General features: G+C 42.3%; 1 protein-coding gene and 1 pseudogene across 1 annotated transcript; one reads left to right on the top strand and one right to left on the bottom strand.

Annotated features, from left to right (window-relative positions):
* Positions 1-3,663: 3,663 nt before the first annotated feature.
* On the bottom strand, positions 3,664-4,760 carry LOC111861395 (annotated as a pseudogene).
* An 8,282-nt stretch (positions 4,761-13,042) lies between these two features.
* Positions 13,043-25,907, top strand: LOC111861394 (pickpocket protein 19). Its single transcript, XM_023845926.1, has 9 exons — positions 13,043-13,083; positions 14,036-14,239; positions 16,275-16,443; positions 18,637-18,782; positions 20,100-20,313; positions 21,862-22,126; positions 23,711-23,840; positions 24,649-24,821; positions 25,666-25,907. The coding sequence occupies exons 1-9, from the start codon at positions 13,043-13,045 to the stop codon at positions 25,905-25,907; spliced, it is 1,584 nt and encodes a 527-aa protein (XP_023701694.1).
* The last annotated feature ends 1,502 nt before the right edge of the window (positions 25,908-27,409 follow it).

Raw genomic sequence — 27,409 nt, 5'->3', positions numbered from 1 at the left:
ACATTCTTGGTGTAAAAAAAAAAAAGTAAAGCTATCCCTATAACAGGCCGTGAAGTCCCATGGGTTGTGAAACATTGAGGGTCCCACATTATCTAGGCAGTCGGCTCAAAAATGGTGGTAAGGTTGTCAGCCTTACGCACTGGCCGCGCTTTACTCCCCAGGAAAATTATTTAATTAATTCCTGGTACTCATTTCTGTTAGAGACTGAGTCGACCCCAGGGCCATAGTGTGGCCGGAAGGATTAGGTCAATTGAAAAAATCCAATAGCCTCATAGGGACTTGAACCCGGGACCTTCCGGCTTGTAGCATAGTGCCTCAACCAACTACACTACCACGTGCCCCACATTCTTGGTGTACAGGGGAAATTTGTAGCTGAGTCAGTATAGTAACTAGGCCATGAGCTGGACAACTGTAAAACTGATGTTCAATTCTTGGCAGGAACAGAGATTCTTTTATTCAGCATGTTCAGACAGCCTCCTATCTAGTGCATAATAGGGGCACTTTTCTGGTGGTAAAGTGACAAGGGGGTGAAGCTGACCTTTCACCTCCATCCAGGGATAAAGTCACAGAATTTACCTATGCATCTACTCCCTCCTATGCCTTCATGGGGTAGTGTTTAATTAAGCACAAGGACAAATTTACCTTCTTCTGTCATTCATAGCATTTATAACATTTATACATCATAATGTATAACATTTATGACAGTAAAATACAGTGCAGTTGCATTTTATGTGAATTTGAAATAGTGTGATATAAAAAATAGAATAAAATCTCATTTTATGTGCACATTTCAGAATATTACAAATCCCAAAAAAATGAAGCAAGAATCATTTATGTGTTTCAAAATTTGCCCTAAATTATGTGAGGTCTTCAAGAACACATCCTCACATAAAATGCGACTGCACCTTACTTTTAAATGTGGGTGTGAAACAAAGTCTAAGATTGAAGAGGATAAAGTTGTGTTAAATAGAGGGCGGGGGACAATTTTTGAAGAAGGTATGTGGTTCACTAACTGAACAAAGGATTGAAGAATGAGAAGCAACCAAGAACTGGGGGGAGTTATGTAAAACCTCTGATCTGGTATCTTTCAAAGCTACATGGGAGCTAGTTACAGCGTCATTAAAGAGACCTACTTGTATGCCACAAGTACTTACTTACTCATGGAGCTGAGCTCTTCTCAAGGAGCTGCCAATACTTCAACTACTCAAAAACTTCCAAGTATCTCATGGAACCTGAAGGTTCATTACCATGTTCACAAGAGCCCTCCACTGGTCCCTATCCTGAACCAGATCAATCCAATCCATACCATCCCATCCTATCCCTCTAAGATACATTTTAATATTGTCCACCCACCTACACCTTGATCTTCCCAGTGGTCTCTTTCCTTCTGGCTTCCCCACCAATATCCTTTATGCATTCCTGTCTCCCCCATTCAGGCTACATGCCCTGCCCACCTCATCCTCCTTGACTTGATCATTCTAATTATACTTGGAGAAGAGTACAAACTATAAAGCTCCTCATTGTGCAGTTTTCTCCAACCTCCTGCCCTACATAAACAAGTAAATATATAAATATTTAAACTACACGTATAAAACCCTGTACATCTTATCGGCTATTGTATATGAGTGTGAAACCTGGCCTCTCACTTTATGAGAAAATCTGACGTAGATAAAGTTGGATTCAAGCTGTGAAGGTTACGTGCTTTTGGGTTGCGACACCGTGCCGCTTGCTGCGCCCTTATTGTTGGATTCTTGCTTGAATTATTCTTTTACCCTGAAGATGGAAGTAATACGTTCATCCGAAACATTGGTGGACTTCTACCAAAATGCAAGGCGAAGTACCTCAAAATATCATATTCATCATGCATTGAGGATATTTGGGGGAAAAAAATTGATAAAAATATGTGGGCCTGAAAGAGGAAATAGCAGGACGACGGAGAAAATTACATAGCGAGGAGCTTTATAATTTGCACTCTTCGCCTAATATTATTAGAGTAATGCAAAGTGATGATGAGATGGGAGTGACATGAAGCACGCATGGGGAATTAAATACCATTCGTCGTTCATTCACTCTCGTTGAGAAGACCGGTGCTTCTACGTTACCGGCTCCTCCTCTGTACTATTCCAACTTTTTTTCGTTTCGGAGGTGGTCGACCCCTCCACAAGGTCCAATCCTTGCCTTGTCGTAGGCCGACAGAAGATCCGACTATTCTCTTCGCGATCTTCTCTCTGACAATCTCGTAGTGGGTCTTCTTACNACTTACTTACTCATGGAGCTGAGCCCTTCTCAAGGAGCTGCCAATACTTCAACTACTCAAAAACTTCCAAGTATCNCGGTTGGTTGCTTACTCGTAGTCGCTGTTTCAGACATCTGTCCCTTATACCAGTGTTGCATTCAGGGTACTTCCAACATCTATTCTCCTCTGTCCTATTCGGGGTTTCTTGTTCAACATTGTCTTCGTTTTGTCCCATACGCCTGTGTCCTGCACAGCGTGTAATCTTTATTCCAGTGGCGGTCACTTCTTTCCGCAGTCCACAATTACTTTGGGTCGAAGATTTCTTTAAGATGTTCCTCTTGCTCCATGCCACTGTTGCACGGCGGGACACCTTCCTGCAGGCGGCAGCCAACTTCATCCGGGATCCACAAATTCCTCGGGTCAGTTGCTTCGGCTCCCCAAGTTGCCCTGCAGCTTGCTCCTTGCTCCTATGCCTCCTCTTCCGTCCTTTGACCGGTTTCACTGCGGCATCTTCAACGGGGACTTCTTGATGCTCTGCCGCCTCAGGTTTCCTGTCCAGTGAGGTCGGCTCTTTTTCTTCTAGATGCGCCTTCGTCATTTCTCGGCAGGCCATCGTCTCTTTTCGGGTAATCGACGTCATTTCTTCTTCAGGTTCTCCGACCGGTATCACTGCGGCTTCTTCTATGGGGACCACTTCTTGTTCTGCCGCCGCAGGTTTCGTGTCCACTGAGGCCGGCTTCTCCTCTTTAGATGCGCCTCCGTCGTTTCTCGGCAGGCCATCTTCTCTTCCTCTATTTCGGGTTTAAAAGCGGAAACCATCTCCATGTGGCTGGTGTCCATTTTTTCTCGCATGGCTTTCGTCCTTGCTTTGATCGCTTCCATTTCCGTGGCAATCTTTTCTCGCCAGGCTTTTCTATCGGCGTCTGCCTTTTCTCGCCAGGCTTTTCTGTCGGCCTCTGCCTTCGCCTGGTTGGCGTCTAATTTTGCCAGCATTTCGATTATTCGTTGCATATCTTGTTTCTCCATTTTGTAGCAGTATAATTCGTTGAGGCGTGTTCAAGTTCGTAAACCAATTCTGATATCAATTTGTTGAGCACAAAATTTGTAAACACGCTTTCAGGTCCAGACAAAAGAGAACTACACTTGGGGCAGCGTTTATTTCACTCTAGTGACTGTAAGATACATCGGAAGCAGAATGTGTGGCCACAGTGAGTAACATGAACCTCTTCAATTAGGTCAAAACAAGAAGGGTATAAGAAGTCATTGTCTTTGCCCTCGAATGATCCTCCGATACCATTTAGCACTGTTGGATGTTGATGCTTCATGGGTCGAACTCTCTGTGGTGCCGTTGTACGGTTGGAAGCCATTATGTGAACCTGAGACTTGGACAAATTTGGGATGATCTAGTTCCAAAATTGCATTAAAGATCAGTACAGCTTAGTCTTGATAGCCTTGCCATAGCGATAGTACTCAACATAGATCTCCGTCTATGCGAGTAAGAGAGACTTGGGATGAGCATGCAGATGCTCATCCCCTCCATAGTACTGAAGGATGCTCTTCTGCACTTGTCTCTTTAACTGCTCCTTATTCTTTTCATATTCTTTTGCAGCATCTCCAGCTTTGTGGGCTCTGATAGCAGATGCTCATCAACTCCAATCTCATGTGCTTCACAGGCAAACACTTGTGCCACGGAGTGCTTCTGGGCATCTCCAGAGAAGAGCACAAAATTGTCACCCGCATAATCAATATCTTGATCACCAAGTGTTGAATTAAAATGTGGATTTTTTCTCATCGATCTGGTCTTCGGATCATAATATGCTGAATCTCGATCCAAATTAAGGAGATATTTGGCAGTATCTTCCCGTGTCCTACCTACATATGTGCCTTCATCTTCTTTGTCTACCTTCTCTCGCTCAACATTGCCATCCACAGTGAAGTTCAACTTCTCTGCTCTCAGGTGTCTCTTTGCTTCTTCAATCCTCTGATATTCTTCAATGATCGCTTTATGTTCAGATGGGTCATAGCCACTCCGCCTGTCTCGCTTCCCGTCATAATCCATTGCTACCTCACGATGAATAAACTCATCTGGAGCAATTTTAGCTCCACTATATTTAGCGGCCACTTTCCGTGGTCTCTCCATGCAGTCTTTCTTCTTCTGTGTCATCGCGCCACAGTTCTCACAAGCTCCCTTCCTATATTTTACTGCAACAGAGTTTGTATCTACCCCTCTTCTGTACCACTCATCTAGTTTTGAAAATATCTTCTCTTTCTCTAGTTGTGGTCGTTGGTGTTTTAGGGTGGGACCTTTAGCACCAAAGTACCCAGGAGCTGAAGATATGTATTGTGAAATATGAGGACTGATGTCTTTTCCTTCCTCATCCACTGCAGCAGGTGCAGTTCCAGCCTTTCGTGCTTCTTCAAGTTTTTTGGCTTTCCTCCAGTCTTCTCGGGATTTCTTGTCTTCTTCAAACTGTCTTTTGTTTCGAAGTATTTTGGAAACAGGGACGTTATTTGAAGTGGCCATGGTGGACAGTTGTAATATAATATTTCAAACACAACTATCGCCTCCAATCACACGTTCCGGTCTTCTTCACGATTCACTCGCTACAACTGAACTGGACGAATTCACGATCCACACGGTGTCACTCCTGATCACTTCTGACACCAATTTGTCACGTGTTGGGTGTATAACGCGACAAGTAACTTCACGCCATATTGGATATAGCGAATTTATTGAACACTCGCTCTTACAATCTCGCGATTACTGCCATCGGCAGTATCACAAATACTTCTCCTGATGTTACTGCCATGCAATCGATACAACCCGACTCGGCGAATGCTACAATTCAACTGACTCCTTAGTCAAAGTCAAAGTCACATTGCGACTGACGGTCAGTCAGTCAGTAAATCTTGGTGTCGAGCCTCATTTGGGGCTCATGAACAGTATTAATTATTATCGTTTGACAGTTACGGTCTTGTTTCTGTGGGGCGCCTTATCTGACGAGAGGACGGGTCTGCCTTTTGTCTACGAGTATGATGCTGGTCCTTGCCAGTGCAATCTTTCTCGGGTCCGAGTCCCTTAGAACTCGCGACCATATTTTACTGTCTCAGATTTGAGACTTCCCTTTTCGTCGCCTCCTACGTCTCACAGGGTCACGGTGGAGGTATTGGACCCCACCTCCACACGGGGTAATACTGACTCCTTAGGCAGTGTAGTTCTCTTATAAACCCTCAGCCAGACAACGGAAAAACGCCTCGCTTCCTTGTTGCTTAGTCGCCGTGTTTACAGGTGCTGCGTGAAATATTGATACTGTCATAAAATATGCCACACAAAATACTAAACCGATTTAAATATACTAAATATATATATCCAAGATTGTACGTCGAATTTTGTTGTGGCTCGGTATTTATAAGGGTGTAATCGAATTTATGAATCGAAATTTATGAATTTTCTCTCTCATTGTCGCAAGAATAATTGGTGCGCCTTATAATATATGAAGTTCTTTAAGTTCTGCAAATGTCATTTAGAAAAAATTTTTGCTCATTCGCGATTAAAAACTACAAAGATGCGCCTACTGACTTCTCCACTTCCGTCTGCCTGTCCACCCATCTATATGTCCGTATTTAACAACCCAAGAACCAATGAACTGTTTTCCATGAAATATGATATTGGGGAGTTTTACTAAAACGTGCCATAGCCTTCCAAATTTGGCTAAAATCGGACAATGATAAATGACACTGCATGAAGAAACATATGAGTTTCTGCCCTCATCTTGGCAGTCTGTGTCCAGCATTCACTATTCCGTGGAAGATTCTCAAAGTAATTAAACAGGATGGAATTTTTCTTTGTCATTTCATGACTCAAGAACTGCTGGACTGAATTTGATCACATTTTTTATTGGAGGTCCTTGCACAAATTTGTCGAAACTTCGGTGCAACAGAAGTAGTACTTTACATGAGACTGCCTTCTGGCTGGACGAGAGGAGCATCGGAGTTTGAGTCCCTGTAGGGTCAAGAATTTTGTCTTTTCATTAGCGTCCAGACAGGTTTGGGGCCCACCCAGCGTCCTATCGAATGTGTACCGATGATTCTCTCACCGGGGGTAAAGTGGTCGGGGCGTGAAGCTGACCATTCACCTCCAACTAGTGCCCAGGTCAATAAAACATGGATCTATACATCCACCCCCCCCCCATACGTCTTCATGGCATAGTGGTTAAATGGTTAAGCACAGAAATAATTTTATCATTTTAATTTTACCCATGCAAAACACTTGCTGACAAAATAATTTTTGCCTATCCAAAATATTTATTTCATTTTATTTTGTTCCGCCTCCAGAATAACAATGTTACGCACAAATAAATAAAACAAAAATTGCCACGGCCAAGATTCGAACCCCGAACGCTCCAATGTCCATATGCTATGGGTACAATATTTATATTTGTGGCGTATAACGAAACAGACGGAAATTAATACCTTCTATATAACAGAATCATAATGATGATATGTGAGATTATGGTAACAGTGTGCCGATAAATCACTAATTCTGACGATTGGTGAATCTGACAATAGCTGTTTCTGTCACAATCTGCCTTTACTTTCATGAAACAACGGTTATATAGAAGAGCTTCTTCAAACATGTATTTTGTGTGTGAGTGCGTGCGTGCGTGTGCGTGTAGAGAAAATTATGGTCGATTTTTTTAAGGAACTTTTTAAACGCCTTCGTATTCAGAATATAAAAATAAAAAATGATTTTGATTTCTGGTACTAATATATATATAGACTTATATTCCCTTATTTTTTAAATTTTATTTCCTTTTAAACCCAGGAAAGGGTCAGATGACTGTCATGTCCCCCAACCCGCCTTCCGCCCCCCTTGCCCAGAGGCTATAAACACATCTAAGGATTTTGTAGGTCACTAAAAAGACATTTTGTTTTAGTGTCGCTTTGTTGAAACGATCGAAATGGCAATTATGTTTGCGAAATAAGCTAGAATCTGTCTTCATGTCTCAATCAGCGTGCTTATGATTATGGATGGATAGGATGCCATTGATTTTCAGTTCCCATTTCGACATAAATTTCTAGTAATCATCATTAAAGTAGCCTATGTCTATTACGCTGTTAATGCATCACGCCTGACACTTAAGCTTCTTATACTATTTGTACGTCATATGAAAGTGTAGATGTGGCAATAATGTTAGATGTCATCGCTTGACAGAGTGAAAAATGAAATTGTCATCAAGTCTGACAGGTTACTTGTATATCTGTAAATCACTTAAAACTGTAATAAGCTTCATAACAACTGGTGACTGCGACACACAATAATATTGTTACAGGCCAAACACCCATGTTTGAATATTGAGGTTATGTCAGTCTCTTTATTCTCTCTAGACAATAATAACAGTACATTCAGTACATCTGATGGCACATTCAGGTACTTACACGCGGCAGTCTTTCCTATGCGGTGTTTTATAGAAGTATTTGACACGGGTTTAATAATGTTAACGAGAGTTTAAAGCTGTATACCCATGTGTTATTTATGAATTTTGTTAAACTTATTGGACTTGATATTTATTTATAGCAGATACAGATCTGGTATAGCAAAGCCTATCACCCGTACAGATAAACTTCATTGAGACATAATTTTTTTAACTATGTCTCTACAGCCCCCTTGGGCCCTGGTCTATGATTCTTTCAGTTTCATGATCATTTTACAGTCGGTACGACTACTTGGACTAGTGATCAGCTCGTCGCAAGGCCTCTACCTAAACACAGGACAACACAAACAAAGCATAAACACATACATATGCCAAAGATCCATGCCATGTGTGGGATTCGAACCCACGATCCCGACTTCTAAGCGAACGAAGACAGTACATGCCTTAGACCGCTCGGCTACCGTGACCGGCAGTGTATAAGAATAATATGTAAGAATTCAGTTCGTACCTCACAGGAAACAGATCCGAACCCACGATCCCGGCTTCCGAGCGAGCGAAGACAGTACATGCCTTAGACCGCTCGGCTACTATTTACTTTTGTTTCTGTTAAATACATCAAGTCGAACAAGTAAGAAACAGAACTTAATTAGGTCTTCATTTTATGTTATGTGCCAATTATACGTGTGACGAGTATTTTGGGGGGCGGAGGATTATACTTTTAGAACTGACTCGAACAAATTGGCTCAGTCGGTAACTTTCCTAGCTTATGTTTTGGAGGAACCCAGTTCGAAACTCGACCGGGACACCGGCTATCCTAACTGAAGTTTTTCGCTTCTAAGTACTCTTCATAATCACCTCACAAAGCAGTGTTAAGATTTGATACAATTCTATTCGTATACTGTGTTGACCGACGATTGGTTTAACTGCAGTCCAACCGACTGTAACTATTTATGGAGCTCTGGAAACTATGTGTACAGCTAGGTTTGAAGCGAAATAACCAAACATTATACTCAAACTTTCGGATTCCATAAAACGCTGTGAATACATTGAGTATTTGAGTAACTATTTCCTTCCCAAGAAGGACTCAACTCCATAGACTCAGTAATTTACTTAACACAACCTCAGGACTAAGCAGTTTATTTTTGTGGGGTTTGTTTTTTCTCAGAACAAGCGCCGATCATGAGACTCCATATTCTTACGGCGGTGAACAGTACGATTACGATCTTCTGGAATATAAACGGGGTTTAGTTTGGTAAACTGGTACCAATGTTTCGGAGATTCATGCTTCCTCCATCATCAGGTTAAATCTACAAAGCTACACGGCGTCACTGCCTGTCACTGCCTCGAAGACAGTTGTCATAAAACAGCTATTATTTCGGAAAGCATTAACCGACTGATCCTTGTAAAGGAGGTCCGACGAACGAATCGACTTTAGAAATATTACTTAGATGAACCTGCTTAAGGGTTAAATTCCTTAATCAAAATTGAAAAGCAAATTGTGAAGTCGATTGATTAGAAAAATCGGGGCACAAGTGAAGTTCCCAAATCGATCGGACAGAAAAGTGGATGCTCGCGTGTAAACTACCGACTGATAATCATATACCTATTCGTCTGGCCCAATGGTCGACCGGGTAAATTGCTGCTCGCCCTCGCCAGAATTTTTATTCTTTTCGAGTCCCGCGGGACTCACGACCATGTTTTACTGTCCCATTACTCTGAGAGTCGTGCAACCCTCTTCCCCGTCTGGCGCAGATACTTTTATGATGGCTCTTGGCGCGTTAATAGGTACAGTATACTACAAGCCAGGTCACGGGTTCGAGTCCCGATGAGGTTATTGAATTTTTCAATTCACTTAATCCTTCCAGCCTCACTATGGCCCTGGGGTCGACTCAGCCTCTAACAGAAATGAGTACCAGGAATCTTCCTGAGGGGTAAAGGGCGGTTGGCGTACAAGACTGACAAGCTTACCCCCATCTGTGAGCTGTTTGTCTAAAAAATGTGGGGGCCTCTACCTCTAACAACCCTGCGAGCATCCGCGGCCCCTTACAGGGATAGCTTTACCTCTTTAGTTTTACCTTGGCGCGTTAATAACGAAACGTTGAATATAAAAAAGATGCTTATATCGGTTTCAACACGTTTACCTATTTACATAAAACTTAGAACGATGATGTAAAGATTTTTATAAGATTAGATATTTGGGTTTTAATAAAATGGAAAATTAGGATTTTTGCTAGAATCGGACAAAAGTAACGGGCACATTGCACGAAGACCTACACGCGTTTCTGTTCACGTGTCGAGCATAAGTCGCGCATGCCCTACCAGATCCTTTATCAACTGAAAAATGTTTCGAAAAAACAATGCAGAGGAATATGAAACGGATATTTTATGTTACATGCAATTTTTTCTCTAGTTCATACGGTTTTCGAGATAATAAACGAAAGCGAGAAAACGTAGACGAAATGTCACTCTCTGCGTAAATTCCCAGGATCAATCTGGGCACCTCCAGGTACTACACATTATCTGGTCTAGTTAATAGTTAATTATAATATAATCCATTTGTGTGCGACTATTAGTTTTGTCTTGCAATTTAAAATATCAGATCAATGTATTTATTTTGATAACAATATCTGAACTGGGTGCTGGGTATTCAATCATGTTCACATGTAGCTACCTAAACAAACTATTGGAGGAAAGCAAATAAGTCCTCACAGATGATAAAATTACCGTATTTATCTGGCACGTTCCAGACACGCGAAAATCGTATCACAAACTCGCAGTTCCCTTTTTCGTGAACCCAGTAACAGCAACTATATATTTGAAGTGACAGTTATGATCAGCTGGTTGGGAAAATACGTTGCAGTTATTGCTCTATGGTGTCCTTCTCCATACAAACTAAGCCGTATTCGTTGAGTTTCTCCGTCCTGTTACCATCGCATTGTAAATACAAATGTGATCAAATGGAAGTAACAGTTCCGATCGCTATCCTGTGTAAACATGTTCAATTGTTGGACGTGGGACATTTTGTTTCTAACAGGAGCTGATTATCTCTGAGCGGCCTCTGTTCAAAGGTTTGTCTGAATGTTATAAAAGGTTTAATTTTTCTTGGAAAATATTTTTTGAGGATGCTTATAGAATGAATATTATTTAAGTGATTTGTACAGTGCATAGAATAACAATAGTCACACAAGAATAATGATTTTCAGGGTCAGTTGTGAGAACAATAGTGGCTTTTAGTTGTTTCATGCAAAGGCATACGCTGTCATCGTAATTTTTCCAAGGACTTCTGGTACAAGCGTGATATTCGACAATATTTACAAAGTAAAGAACGACGTCTTATGTAAAGGTTATGTCCGTACATTTACACGTGACCTGACATCACAGCTGGGCAGACTGCATTTTAAAATTTCACTTAAGAGGCTCCCGTTGAAGTTGTGCAGGAATTATAATTTTCAGTTATGTTGATCCATAAAGAGGTCTGTCTTACCTTAAGGCCATAAATATGCTTATTTTTAAGGCAATAAATTTTTATCAAATTTTCTATCACGTATATTTACACAAAATTAGTCGGAAATTGCATCGTTGTGTATTAAAGTTGGTTTCACTTAAGGTCATATACGATTTTCTTCCACAGTTAATCAAAATTTAGTGTAATATTTGAACACAAAGCTTTGAATAACGTTTGTCACCATTTTGATTCTTCGCTATATTGACTGATTTGTTTTTTCTTTTTGCTTTTAAGATCTTGTACTTCAGAAGTTCTTCTTTGATTTATTTACATAAGGGACACGTAAATATTTCTTACAGCCTTTATAAATAGCCTCCATGTTAATACGCTGCAAAGAACGCCTCTGAAGGTTTTGTGAATTGCATTGTGTAAAGGTAAAAAATTTGGAAATGACAGCAACAAATCAAAACATGATTCAGGAGGAATTTAAGAGGAGACTGAATTCGGGTAATGCTTGCTACCATTCAGTCCAGAACCTTTTGCCTTCTCGTCTGCTGTCTGAAAACATAAAAATTATAATAATAAAACTATAACTTTGCCTGTGGTTCTGTATGGGTGTGAAACTTGGTCTCTGATATTAATGGGGGAACATTAACTGAGGGTGTTTGAGAACAGGGTGTTGAGGAGAATATTTGGACCGAAGAGAGATGAAGTGACAGGAGGTGGAAGAAAACTGCATAACGAGGAACTTCATAACTTGTACTCTTCTCCAAGTATAATTAGAATGATCAGGTCAAGGAGGATGAGATGAGCAGAGCTTGTAGCACGAATGAGAGAGAGAAGGAATGCATACGAGTGTAGGATATTAGTGGGAAAGCCAGAAGAGACCACTATGATCTGGCTCAGGATAAGGATTAGTGGAAGGCTCTTGTGAACAAGGTAATGAACCTTCGGGTTCCATAAAATGCTGGGAAATTCTTAAGTAACTGCACAACTGGTGGCTTCTCAAGAAGGGATGAGCTCCATGTAGTTAGTTAGTTAAAGGTAAAGAAAGTAAGTTTGTCCCTGTGCTTAACTAATTAAGCACTACGCCATGATTATGTATGTGGGATCCGATATAGTATAGCTCCACCATTCTTGACCTCGGCACTAGATGGAGGTGAGTGGTCAACTTAACTCCCCTGCCGCTTTACCTCTGGGGAAAACTCCTCCGGTTCCATTTGGATAAGAGGCTGTGTGGACCCCACAACTGGTCTGGACGACTTGGAGAGGAGAACATTTTTGCCCCTGCCGGAATTCGAATTCCGACCTCTCGGTCGTCCAGCCCCTAGCCGGTCGCTATCCCGTCTACTGTACTGCACTGTGTACCCAGATTTACTGTTTATATTGTGACATTTCTTGTTGGATTGTTAAGTTCCTCGCCCGCGTTTATTACCAAACTCACGCAAGGAGGCTACAATCCACACGGCAAGTACTTTACACATGTGTGAATTTTGTTTGCTGTTAAGAACTGTGTGCGCAGGCAGAGAGAGAGAGCGGCGGGGTTACTCCACGGATGAATGAGGCCGGATGGAAAGGGAAAGAAAGGGCAAATTGTTTCCAACTCCTGCAGTCCTCAGACACACGCAACGCAGAAAGTTATCAGTTAACAGTTTCGCTATATCATTACTCGTAGTTGCCTGAGATCATGGTGCAGTTACTATAGTCTGTTATTCTATTCATGACGTATTTATTTCTATTTAGTCTCACGTGTTGCAGGGGATGAAAACATGGGATTCCCCTCGAAAGAATATCGCGGGAACAAGAGATCGAGGCAACGCACGAGATCCCCGCCATGTAAGACTATTGGGGTCGGCTTCATCTTACGGTTCTTCAAAGACTACTTCATAAATTCTTCTCTTCACGGTCTGCGCTACATAGCAGAAGATGGACGACATTGGACAGAAAGGTACTGAGAGCAAGGACCTGTAAACTTTTAGTTTTCAAGGCTCTGGTTGTTCAGATTGTGGTCACACACAGATTGCAAAGCGATCTCATGAGCTTTTTTCATTTTTTCAAAATAAGTAAAATGAGGCGCTTCATAATTTGTGAGGTGCATGGAATGTAGCACGCATAATGGAGAACAGAAGTGCATATAGGATCTTAGTGTGAAAACAAAAGGCAAAGAGACTACTAGGAAGACCTAAACATAAGTGGAGAATAACATTGGAATGGGTCTTAAGAGCGATAGCATGGGATGGTATGGACTGGATTGATCTGGCTCAGGATAGGGACCAGTGCGAAGTTCTTGTGAACAAGGTAATGAACTTTCGGGTTGCATAAAATGTTAGTAAATTCTTGAGTTGGTGAGCGACTCGCGGCTTCTTAAGAAGGACTCTGATCCAGGAAATTAGTTAGAAAAATAGGCTAGAAATAATAAAATACAGTACTAGAATAAATGAGGCTACAAATTTGAAAAATTCAACTTTCCAAAAATCAAGCCAAACATAAAAGGAATTTCTAAAAAAAGAAACGCTCTTCGCATTCTAAGTGTGCGTCTTAGTAGTTTCTAACCTTCATTTTCCGTATACATGAAATGTGAGTCTTGTTTCTAAATATGCGATGTTAAATCATATGTTGATCTCATATCCTTATTTTTAACATTTATTTACGAATATAAGTTCTTGCTTCCAGTCCAGTTATTTAACTTTATATATAAGAATTCCATTAGTGATTCCGTAAAAGTATTTCGAGCGCCGAAAATTTCCATGACCATACTGTTCTGGACATACGATCACCACATAATGACAGCAAAACGTTCCTGACTGCTTGGTGTGGAAAAGGTCAATAGATAATTGTCACGTTTTCCTTGCATAATTTGCTCGAAAGGGCACTGTGACGTTTCAGGTATGAATTGACCCCCCCTACTGCTTCTTTCAGATGCATCTGGATAGCCTTGTGTTCCATTGCTGTCGCCGGAGCACTGTATACGTCATCAAACATCTGGAACAGATACCAGACAAGTCCCACCATGACTGTGCTGCAAAGCACAAATTTCCCCATCGAAAATCTCCCCTTCCCGGCCATTACTATATGCAACTTGCACCACGTACGTTGGGACAAGGCAATTCTGTTCCAGGAGAAGTAAGAAGTCTTGCACAGTGGATATTATTTACGTCTTGAGTGTAACGTGAATTATCATTTTTTCTCTCTCTTTCACTATCTTATAATTGTTCTGTCAGCCATTCCTTGCCTATTTTCCGTCGCAAGGTTTAGGAAAGAGTTTTAATCAACAGGCCCTCAGTCAGAAGCATTCCACCGCCAGGGTAATATCGGGTCCTGGGTACTTTATTCTATTTGAACTTTGCAGAATTATGCTCGCGAAAGATATATATATATACTTTTTTTTTAAAGTAATAGACCATATATACTTATCACTAGGGCCCGGATTTTGATGACCTGAAAATATTTTTAAAATGACCTAAAATATGACCCAAAAATGTAATATGCAGGGCCAGGATTTTGATGACCTGAAAATATTAAAAAAATGACCTATAAAATTACCGAAAAAATCAGAAAAATGACATAAAGGAGAAAAGAAAGCATAATTCGCTTCCATTTTATTCACATTTCAGAAAACATACGAAGAAAAATTCCCTACAGTGGCGAAAAATGACAAGAAATACCCTTAAAAGTCTAAAAATTTACCAAGAAATTACCTATAAAATTTATATTTCTGTAACCAGCAGCTCAGATCCGAGATTTATATATTTAAGAGCATCGCATTGGATAGAAGGAAAAAAAAATGATATGTCATCAAAATCCGGGCCCTGCTTATCACACAGTCTTTAGCAATATCTACTTTAGCTCCTAGGCAGATCTTCTAGTAGTTCGTATATACGGGCAAGAGATGGCAGGAGCTTAACATCTCACGCTTCAGCTTGATGGAACTAATAAAACATTGAGAAATCGGAAGAGAACAATTGCACCTAAGAGAGAGAGAGAGAGAAAGTAACCGGAAACTGAAAAGTCTTAAAATAATGGGAAGATTCATAATTTGCAGGATTACTCTTGACCAAATATTAAGAAAGATAAAGAAAGATTTGGCGAACTGGGTACGTAGGGCACATGGAAAAGGTGAGAAACGCATACAAAATCTGTACTGGAAAATTTGATGGGAAGATATCTCTTAGAAGACCGTGGTGTCGGTGAGAAGTAAATATTGAAAATAATATGAAAGAAGTTGGATGGAAGAATGCCGACTGAATTCTCGTGACCCAGGACAGGAACCAGCGGCTAGCTCTTGAAACACTGCCATGAGTCTGAATTTCACAAAAGGCGAATGGGCCCATCTGAGGTATTACTTGATTACCCGTTTGAAGCGCAAGTCTCATCTAATTAGTAGTTAAATGTTGAGATTCTGCCTCACAGTAAATCTTATGAGTGTCCATTAAAAAATCAGTTCGTTAATGATAGTTAAGGAAATAATCATTTTCATTTTAAGAATTACACGAAACACATAAATACATTTTGTGGGAAAATTGCAGAGATTCTTAATGTTGAAGCAGGTGGTATATATACACAGGCGCTGATAGAATTTTCTCAAAGGAGAGCAACAGAACTTTCATTTACAAACTCGTGTTTAAGATCCTAGAGCAGTGGCTCCCAAACTTTATATTTTAGCGCCCTCTCAACTTAGCAACAATGTCATGACCTCCTTCTTACATTCGTGTATGTATAAAAAACACCATTTTCAATTTTTCATTTTTAAAATCGATGCGTAATAAGTTTTATCAAATAATATTTTTTGTGTTATTATAAATGCACGAAATTAACGTTACATTTCAAGAATTTTAATTAATTAAATTGTACTATATAACTTACCCAGAATATTCCTCGCTCCTCAAATATCCCCCCGCCCCCCTTTGGACACCACTACCCCGAAGTATCCAGGACGGAAGAATATTTCTTTAAATAAGTCTAATCCTTATTATTTATGTTTGGTGTATCACCTTCTCATTAATTTTGATACTTTCCCCCCCAAAAGAAATTCAGGTTGAGCAGATACCTGAATTGTCCCCCCACATCCACCCACCGCTGACTCCCATGTACCCAGTGTGACATAGACGGCTGAAACCTGTTTTGCTATCTCACCTGGAACTACATTTATATGTTCAAGGTATCTATCGGATGCAGACAACTTGACAGTCGACGCTTTTTTCCGCCTGGTTTCTGCGCTATCTGTCGTAAACTTCGGAGATTTCGACATGATCGGCACATATTTCGGGAACAGCACAGAAGACGCGGAGAGGCTGGCTGATCTGAACATTACGTTTCTCATGATGGAGGTACGAAAATTTCATGGCGTTTTTGTTCATCCGTGTCGCCGCAAAAAAATGAGCTTCTTACGAAATGTCACAAAGGGCTCCGGACTTGGACGGATTCTTTGCATAAACTAACTAAGCTAAGGAAAATGGACGTGAGTTTTGGCACGTGGAATGTAAGAAACCTGTATAGGGCAGGTTTGCTCATTACAGTTGCGAAAGAAAAATCATAATTAAAGATATATTTGGTGTGAGTACAAGAGGTCAGACGGCTCCCAGAGCCGCCCTGGACGCTGTGGAGTACATAAAAATCTCTTGCCCCTACCAGGAATCGAACCCCGACCATCCAGCACGCAGCCGTCGCTGCACCCACTAAGGTATACTGTAAATATACTGTAAATTTATTTTAAATTCAATCTTCACTAATAATTCTATCATTTGAAGCTACGTGGTAGCAAGTTACAGCGTCGTTAAACAGACCTATACAAGTACTTACTTACTCATGGAACTGAGCCCTTCTTGAGGAGCCGCCAATCCTGCAGCTACTCAAAAACTTCCCAGTATGTCATGGAACCTGAAGGTTCATTACCGTGTTCACAAGGGCCCTCCACTGGTCCCTATCCTGAGCCAGATCAATCCAATCCATACCATCCCATCCTATTCCTCTAAGATACATTTTAATATTGTCCACCCACCTATACCTTGATCTTCCCAGTGGTATCTTTCCTTCTGGCTTCCCCGCCAATATCCTTTATGCATTCCAGTCTCCCTCATTCGGGCTACATGCCCTGCCCATCTCATCCTCCTTGACTTGATCATTCTAATTATACTTGGAGAAGAACACAAACTATGAAGCTCCTCATTATGCAGTTTTCTCCAACCTCCTGCCCTACATAAACAAGTAAATATATAAATATTTAAACTACACGTATAAAACCCTGTACATCTTATCGGCTATTGTATATGAGTGTGAAACTTGGCCTCTCACTTTATGAGAAAATCTGACATAAGTGAAGTTGGGTTCGAGCTGTGAAGGTTACGGGCTTTGGGTTACGACGCCGTGCTGCTTGCTGCACCCTTATTGTTGGATTCTTGCTTGACTTATTCTTTGACCCTGAAGATGGAAGTAATACGTTCCTCCGAAACATTGGTGGACTTCTACCAAAATGCAAGGCGAAGTACCTCAAAATATCATATTCATCATGCATTGAGGATATTTGGGGGGAAAAAATTGATAAAAATATGTGGACCTGAAAGAGGAAATAACAGGAGGACGGAGAAAATTACGTAGCGAGGAGCTTTATAATTTGCACTCTTCGCCTAATATTATCAGAGTAATGCAAAGAGATGATGAGATGGGAGTGACATGTAGCGCGCATGGGGAATTAAATACCACGATTAATTCAAAATATTTATTGGTAAACATGAAGATAAGGTGCTCATTGGAGAACCTAGGTATAGATAGAATATTACTAAAATGTATCTCGGACTGAATTTATCTGGTTCACAACATGGACCAGTGGCTGTCTCTTGTGAACATGGTAATGTCCTTTCGATTTCCCTGGACTATGGTAGCAGGAATAGCTCAGTCGGTGCAGGGACGGGCTATGGACTTGATAGCCGGGGTTTAATTCCTGGTAGGGGCAAGTCGTTTTTGTCTACTCCACAGCGTCCAGAACCGGCTCTAGGGCCCACCCAGTTTCCTATCCATTGGTTACCGGGGACTCTTTTCCACGGGCGTAAAGTGGCCGAAGCGTGAAGCTGACCACTCACCTCCATCGAGTGACGAGGTCAAGAATGGTGAACCTATATATCCACTCCCCAAAAAGTCTTCATGGCGTGGAGGTTAATTAATCAAGTACAAGGACAAATTTGTCTTTACTTATTTTGAATTACGCGGGAGGCACTCTGTAGCGTAGTTGGTTGAGGTACTATGCTACAAACCGGAAGGTCGCGGGTTCGATTCCCGCTGAGGTTATTACATTTTTCAATTCACCTAATTCTTCCAGCCGCACTATTGCCCTGGGGTGGACTCAGCCTCTAACAGAAATGAATAGCAGGAATTTTCCTGTGGTTAAAGGGCGGTCGGTGCCTAAGCCTTGAAGTCTCACAGCCCTATGGACTCCCACGGCCTGTTATAGGGATAGCTTTACTTCTAGACTATAGGCTTATCTGTGGAGCAGCGCTTAACTGACTTTGTTTCCGGTACCGGATCAGGTGATAAGTTCGTGTGACGAGCTGTTTGTGGAGCAGTGCTGGTGGCGCAACTTGGACTACGACTGCTGCTCCCTCTTCGAGCTGCAGAAAACCGAATATGGCTTCTGCTATTCTTTCAATTCCGAGACGTCACAATACCGAAGACCGTAAGTGTGGTCAGCGCCACTGTTTGTTACCCTCCGTGACTGAACTTATGAATAACGCCAGTTCCCTAATGAACAATAATATTCATATTTATAAAAGCTGATGTTTTAGAAAAATACAGAACAAGCTGAGTCATTTTATGACATTGTCAGCCAATTCCCTCTCAAGAATTAAGGAGGGAGAGACGCAGAGAGAGTAGAGAGAATGGCGGGGGAATAAAGAGAGAGAGATTAAATACATCGCGGATTAAAAGGGTAAAACTGTTGCTGTGCTTAATTACTTAAGCATTATGCCATGAAGACATACGAGTACGGTGGAGTGGAGGTACAGCTCCATCATTCTTGACCTCGGCATTACATGGAGATGAATGACCAGCTTCACACCCCGGCCGCTTTAACCCCGGTAACAATAGGATAGGAGGCTGGGTGGGCCCCAGAATCGGCCTGGATGCTGCGTAGAACAGAAAACTATTGCACGTTGTGAATAGAACTCGGCCGTCCACCCTTCGCTATAGCGACTCCCAATTTACCGGGAGAGAGAAGAAAATTCAGGCTTTGAACTTTACCAGACAGCGCCTTCTTGTCTTTCTGGTAAACGTTGGTTGGAGAGAAGGTAACTTGTTGGGAAAGGAACTTTCTTTCGGGTCATAATTAGGGGAACGAGGGGCACTATGCTACAAGCCGGAAGGCAGCGGGTTGAGTCCCGATGAGGTGGATTTCTTCAATTTTCCTAATCCTAACAGCCGCACTACGACCCCGTGTTGGACTTAGCGTCCAACAGAAATAAGTACCAGGAATCTCCCTGGGGGCTAAAGGGCGGCCGGCGCGTAAGGCTGACCTCACCGCCACCTGTGAGCCGACTATCTAAAAAAAATTTGGGAGCCTCGACATCTCACAACCCTAGGGGCCTTCACGGCCTGTTACAGGGATAGCTATACCTTTTTAATAGGGGAAAGGATTATAGGAAGTTTTTTTTTTCTGTTTGATCGGAATGTTGGTATTAACGTTGTAAGGAGGGCTGCATGAGAAGCATAGAGGCATAAAACATGTACAATTAACAATACCTAAATACGGAAATTTGAAGAGAATAGATTAACTGAGAGAACAATGAATAGATGAAAGGAAATGGGATGTGAGGTTGTGAGCTGTGGACGGCGGGCTACTGTGAGCAGGTCTACGAATCTTCAGGCATTATAGAAGAGGGAATTTCTTAATTACCTTTATTTTCAAGGAAGTCACTGTACTTTGGCGGTAATGCTTTCGTTTGCCAGGAGTGACTCTCGCTTAATGTGGAATTGATAAAGGTTTGGTTTTTCTCAGGAGGCGAGGTGTACCCCAGGAGAAATGCCGAGAGGGTGACCAACACTGTAACCAAAATAAATGCTCAGATGATGATCCGGGGTGTAAGAAAGCAGATATAAGGCCTCGACGGACAAGTACAGCAGGAATGTGGAGTGGACTGCGGACCAAGGTCCAGACGTTTCCACAACATACTCCGCCCCTTTCTGCAGGCGAAAATGCCGCAGGTATACTGGTGAGTAGAACTCCTGACATGTCCACACTGTTACCAAAGCCGATCTCATGTCATCTCTTTCCGCAGCCGTCAGGTCGCTTAATGAGCTACCTACATAATGGCACTGACTGAGCTGCGCGCTGGGCCGCCGACACTTCGGAAATCGCTTCTCATTAAGGGAGCTGAAAGCCACTCTAGTTTTTGGCCACCGGAGGCTCTTTATCTTGGGGTAAAACGTACGAAGCGTGAAGCTAATCACTCTCCTCTTAGTACTGAGGTTAAGAATCGCTGTCATACCTCCACTTACCCGTATATCTTCATGATATCGTGCATAGGAACAATGTAAATTTACATTTACAATTTAAAAGAAAAATTTATATTATCCATATCTAAATTAAATTACAAATTTATCTTAATTAATCCACCAATTCTTATTACCAGAAACACCGTATAAGTGTAGGAAACTGCTAAATGTTATAAAAGACAATACGACACATTTCAATAAGCATTCCATATACTTCTTGTACTGTATGTCCTCTAACTGACGCCTGAAGCAAGGTTTTGCCCGAGAAGCTAATAGTTGCTTAGCCACTCCAGGAATGTCCAGCATTTATAGAAGCATGGATGTTTATTACTCTGTTCACAAGAGACCGCCGCTGGGCCTTCTCCTGAGTCAGATTAGGCCATTGAACACCCATCATCTTACTTTTCTAAAATCCATTTTAATATTATCCTCCTATCTTCGTCTAAATTATCCTAGAGGTCTCTTTCCTTCAGGTGTGTAGCACGGTTGGGAAAGAACGGAAGTGGATACAAAATTCTAATCGGAAGTCTTGAAAATAAGAGACTGTTTCGGAAATATTGGCATAGATGTGAGTATATAATGGCCTATGAAGATTAATTTTATAGAAAAGGGAATGAGTTGATAGACTGAATTGATCTGGCGAAGGGTAAGGTCTAGAAGCGGGCTAGTGAGAACTCGGGAATTAAGTTTCTGGTCCAATTAAAAAAAAATCACTGGGTGCTGCGCAAGTTTTGAGGTTGGAACTAGTCACTAATTAAAGCGAGAATGGATATATGAGACAATGAAGCCCCCCTCTCATTGAAGAGGCCCCATTTCAAAGCACGTAAGTGGTTTTGGAACTAACAAAAATATGGGCATGGGTCCCGACGGTCTCCGAAACCAGTATTGGCTATACTGGGGAGGACCAGCAGCAATTTAGCCTACCGACCGAGACAAAATCTGGGGGTTTTCTGAGAGGTGATATTTTTAATTATGTCCTTCTGGTCTACAGGTTGTGTAGTTTTGCAGGTGATTAGCAACTTTTCAGAGGAACTTATTACTCCCATTCAGAGGTCTACTATTCTGAAGATGGAGGCAATATGTTTCTCCGAAACGTACCAGACTACACCCCGTTACATCCCAGAAGATTCTTCATAATCACCACCGTGAGAATGCCATATCTCATAGGAGATTCTTTCTTTTTGATATAGTGAGACAATATACAAGATCCTGAGAATCCCTAACCGAAAGACAAAATCTCAGAGTTATGTGTTGTTTACGCACAGGTGTTTGTGACCAGCCCTTATGACTTGCCGCTTCTGGGGACTGACGTCACTTCTGGAAGCACGGCGCAGGTTTCTCTGTCAGCCCAGGTGACGTACACGACTCCTCAGGTACACGACCTGTGTACAGAAAGACGTGGCTGCATATACGAGAATGAGACCGAGGCGCTGGGATTCCCCTATCGTCATGGCAACTGTATAGCCCAGTGCCATCGCCACAGTACCTACTTGTACTGCAACTGCACCCCATACTTCTTCCCTACCGAAGGTATGAACCTCTTACCACATGTTACCATAGTTATTTCGTTACGCGAATGGAATGAACTGGCTCAGGTTCGCGTCTATTGGCGGGCTACGTTAAGGTTATGAGGATGGAGATGGATTGAACTGGCTCAGAATCGTGTCCAATGGCGGGCTTTGGTATTAGCGGTGTTGAACCTTCGGGTTCTGCTACCAGAGTTAGTTAATTAGTAATATGGATCTTAGGGAAACAGTCTATGAGGTTGGAGATGGATTGAACTGGCTCAGGATCGTGTCCATCTGCGGACAATGACGTTACCGGTGTGTAAATAATCGGCGATTTCATATTTATTTATTTATTTATAGCTTATTTAATGACGCTGTCAGCGGCGCAGCTCACATCAGCTGCCGTGTTCGTAAGCAAAAGAAAACGAACTGCTTCTGTTCTCAGGAATCCTATCGGTGTGCGATGTGTCTGGGCTGATGTGCTTATCTGAATCCAATGGTAAGTCTTGCAGTATCTGTTGTGTATTGCAAATACTGTCACCTCGTTCTTCACACGTCAAATTATGGAGACCGCCACGAATTCTCTCCAAGCCAGAAAACTGGCTTACAAACTTACATTTTAAACCGTCTAATATTTTTCTTACGTGTTATCATAGATAATTAAGAAGAGAAGCATATTTTTAAAAAATTATTTTAATTCTTGTTAAGGCGGAGACGCCTAGTTTGCCCCTCTCCCGAGGGCACCGCAATATTGCGACCCCACACTACGTATAATGCAAGAAATTTCAAATATTGATATAACCGTCATATTAATTTATCAACTTGATTTACCGTAATTACGCATGTATAGGCAGCACATTCTTTGCCAAAAATTCGAGAGGAAAACTGGGGTGCGGCTTATATTCGAAATATTTGAAATCACACACTTTTTTTTTTCGTCAACGTCGAATTTTCTCCCTGATGCTCGATTTCCGTGTTCTTGTGCGTAACGCACCACTTGAAGTTTAAATTTAGACGTATAACCTGCTCTTCACCCTCGTTGGTGTCTCCACCTTATCGTGGTGAGGGTGTTTGGGTATGCCAAGGACCCTGAGAGCTATACCAGCGGTAGCGTAGCTACTGGCAGGGCCTCCCTTGCTGGACAGGTCAAAGGGTAGGCATCAGACGAAGAGAGACACCGAAAACTGATGCCGGAAGCAGCGTCATCAGCGGCGACTTGAAGCACAGAGAAAATGATGCTCGAGATGGTTCAAGTTCGTATAGCAACAGGCGTGACCAGAGTGNAACGTTGCCAAATTTCGGAATAATTTCTACTCCTGAAATAATATTCCAAGAAAATTATTTTTTCTATAATTTCTGTCTGAAAATTGTGCTGCGGCCTATACACGCACGCGGCCTATACATGCGTAAATACGGTATTCCAGTACGCTTTATTTGAAGGCCAGCTCAGGCGATGATGGAGATCGCTTCCGGTGTTAAACTCATTCATTAAACACCTCTATCTGTTCCCGGAATAAATATATGAAATAAACTCCCATATATCTGACAAATTAATTATGAGCACATGTTTAACCGGTTAATGTAGGAATAACACCGTTTATTACAGACGTGTATAATTACGAGAAGCCTGAGAAAGACAACCCCTTCTTTGACGACGGCCAGCAAGGCATGGTTTGCAAGTGTCAAGCTGACTGCGACAGGATAGAGTACACGTCGGAGTTCTATGTAACCCAAGGGTAAGCTTATTGTGGGTCTAGCATTAAGCACAGGGCCTTATTGTTCTTGGTGCAAGCGGTAGCATAGTTGGTTGAGGCACTATGCTACAAGACGGAAGGTCGCGAGTTCGAGTCCTGATGAGGTGGATCTTTTCAATTTACCTAATCCTTCCAGCCGCACTGTGGTCCTGGAGTCGACTAAGCCTCTAACAGAAATGACTACCAGAAATCTTCCTGGGGGGTAAAAGGCGGCCGGTGCGTGAGGCTGACAACCTTACCGCCATTTGTGAGCCGATTTTCTAGACAATGTAAGACCCTCAACGTCTAACAACCTTATGAGCCTCCATGTCCTGTTACAAGGATAGCTTTACTTTTTTCACCTTATTTTTCTATGGTAATAGAGAATTCTGCAGGTTTCTCTATCATAACTTTTGAATAAATTTACGGATTTTCATTAAATTTGGTACCGAACTCGCGTCGAGTGGACAGTATGCATGCTCCGTTTATGGGCGGTCGCGGGTTCAATCTCGGCCAAGCGACCGGACAAAATAATTGAGATATATCTGTGGATTTCCTCAATGCCTGCAACTAATTACCAGAATAAAACCTCAAATTAGGGCACGCCCACTTCCCTCATACACTTTCCAATTTATTACTTACAATTCATAGTAACTGTTCGACACTATATAGCCTGAGCTACTGAAACCGTTGTTGTCATAACTCTCCATAAGAGATCGGTGACGTTTGCTTAAGTTAGGCTAGACCGTTTATGATAGGTGACGTCACATTTTCATTTTGGGATATATTCCTCGGCTCACACATGCTCTAGAGTCATTGTCAGTGTAACACGTTACATGGCCACCGTCGGAACCAACCATACTGTCCCTCTCTACAGAGGTCTCAGCGGTGCCGAAGATCAGGTCCTGCTGGATATCCACTTCAAACATCCCACAGTGGTGCTATACCGCACGGACGTGGTATTCGGATGGCTCGACCTCACAGGTACGTACGCATGATGGGGTAGACATGTAGGTCAAATGGATGGGCGATACGTGCATCTGGGTTAGCCTCCTGGAAATTATATGCTACTTAACGTTAAACAGAGTGCCACAGCTCAAGCGGTTAGTCGCTGGCTTCCCACCGCGGCGGCCCGGGTTCGATCCCTGGTCTGGTCAAGTAGGATTTGTGGTGAACAAAATGGCGCTGGGGCAGGTTTTCTCCGAGTACTTCGGTTTCACATGCCAATCTTCATTCCACCAATTGCTCCACAATCACCCTCACCTATCATCTTGGGCTGGTACAATAGGCCAGAAGTGGCCGCAGTACAAGGGACTTAGTCCCACCCCACTAGCAATAAAAATGAAAAAAGTTAAACAGAGCGGTACACATAGATACAAATACTCTGTAGAGGATTAACTATTATTTTAGCCTACTAACATAATTCGAAAAACAAAATGAGGCTTATGAAGTCAGATTGCTGTCTGTCTGGTCTATCCCCCTCTTAATTGACGAAAGCCGGAATAGTGAAGTACTGTGTGTTTGTGCGTATACTTCCCTTACCGTTGCTAGGCAAGAGCTCGGTGAAAGAATTGTACGCGTAGTTTTCTATGCAGTCCGTGTAGTATTGAAGGAAAGTACAGTGACTGATCATTAGTTTTGATAAATGGATTTTGGAATATCTAAGCCTTCGTTTCGCTGTGAACTACATTTTCAACATTTAATCGGCGCTGTCCATATTTATACAACCAAAATACTCTACGTAAGGGTTCCGAAGAAGGAACTTTGTGTGCCTCCCGAATCATAAAATAGGACAGAGCTAGTAATATATTGCTGTTTTCTTCTGCAGTGTCTCTAGGAGGTGTTGCCGGACTCTTCATTGGTTTCTCCTTGCTGAGTGGTGTCGAACTCATTTACTACCTCACATTTCGGCTCTACGGACTGTGGCGGGCAGAGAGACGCAGCAAGATTGCTCCGAAACTCAAGACAAAGCAACCTTCTCATCAGAATGTTTTTCGTTCACGCAAACTACACGACATGCACAAGTCATTACAGAAGATACAAAGAGTGCATCCTCATCAATGTTACTAACGGCTTGCTTGTATACAGGATTCGAGGTTCTCAAGCGCTGTCTATGAAGAGTACTGTCTTCTGGGATATAATACTGTATAGCCGTTCAAAGTCAACCGATGTTTCGGAGGAATATGTCGACTCTATCTTCAGGATCGAATGAAAAGTCAAGTAAGAAACCAGCATGAAGCAGGTAACAAGAAGAGCACTCGAAAGCTCAGGTTTACATACGAAGATACGATGAAAGAGCAAGACAAATTTCACTTCGTATTGGCTCGCTCACAGAACAGAGTGAACCAGAGTGAACCAAGTGACTATTTCGACGTCCCCAAGTACAAAATGCTACTCTTCATTCGAAGCGTAGGATTGCTGAGGGGATAAATCAAAAGAGGTACATGAGATGTAGCTTTCATGGTCACGTCCTGGACGCAAACAAAATATTGTTTGTAGAAATAATCTTTCAGTCTACGTCACACTCTGAGTAGCCAACATTAAGAGAGACCTCCGTTATGGCGACATTGGCTCGCGTCATATGTTCAAAGTACAGTCCATCAGGAACTTCCTGATGGTGAATTGCGCCAACATCTGGCGATGACGCAGCTTCAGATCAGTTCAGGCACCGCTATAAATTATACAGACTACAGCCAGCACAGCCACACCATAGAACTGGAGACTGCATTTGTCATATGGGCTACTGTTTCTATAGCTTTCATAGTTAAAGTTCTCCCTGTCCTTAGTTAACTAAACGTGCAGGCCGTATAAAGTCAAGGAGGATGAGGTGGGCAGGGAATGTAACACGAATGGGGTGGAGAGGAATGCATATAGGATATTGGTGGGAAAGCCGGAAGGAAAGAGACCACTGGGAAAACCAAGACGTAGATGGGTGGACAATATTAAAATGGATCATAGAGAAATATTATGGAATGGTATGGATTGAATTGATCTGGCTCAGAATAGGGACCAGTGGATGGCTCTTGTGAACACGGTAATGAACCTTCGGGTTCCATAAAATGCTGGGAAATTCTTGAGTAGCTGTAGATTTAGCGGCTCCTCAAGAAGGGCTCAGCTCCATAAGTAAGTAAGTAGCCCGTATCATAGCTCGGGCGGTTATTCGCCGGCTTCCCACTTAGATGGCCCGGGTTTGAGCCCAGGTCAGGTCATGTGGGAGTTGTGGTGGACGAAGTAGCACTGGCGCAGGTTTCCTCTGAGTACTTCGGTTTCCCCTGCCATTTCTCATTCCACCGACTGCTCTACACTCATGTCATCTAACATCCGGGGCTGGTACAACAGGCCAATTAGTGGCCGATGTGCCAAGTGCACTCAGTCTCATCCCACACAAAAGAAACTAAGCACTATTCCATGATGACATGTCGGGAGGTTGAGGTACAGCTCTACCATTCTTGACCACGTCACTAGATGGGCGTGGGTGGTCAGCTTCACTATCCGGCTGCTTTACCCCCGAGAAAAGAACCAAGAACCCCTGTTACCGATTGGATAGTAGGCTGAGCGGGACTCAGAACCAG

This window comes from Cryptotermes secundus, unplaced genomic scaffold (genome assembly GCF_002891405.2).
Source record: "Cryptotermes secundus unplaced genomic scaffold, Csec_1.0 scaffold289, whole genome shotgun sequence".
Taxonomy (NCBI): domain Eukaryota; kingdom Metazoa; phylum Arthropoda; class Insecta; order Blattodea; family Kalotermitidae; genus Cryptotermes; species Cryptotermes secundus.
Note: the sequence above shows the minus strand (reverse complement) of the source record. Positions and strands in the feature narration are given on the sequence as shown.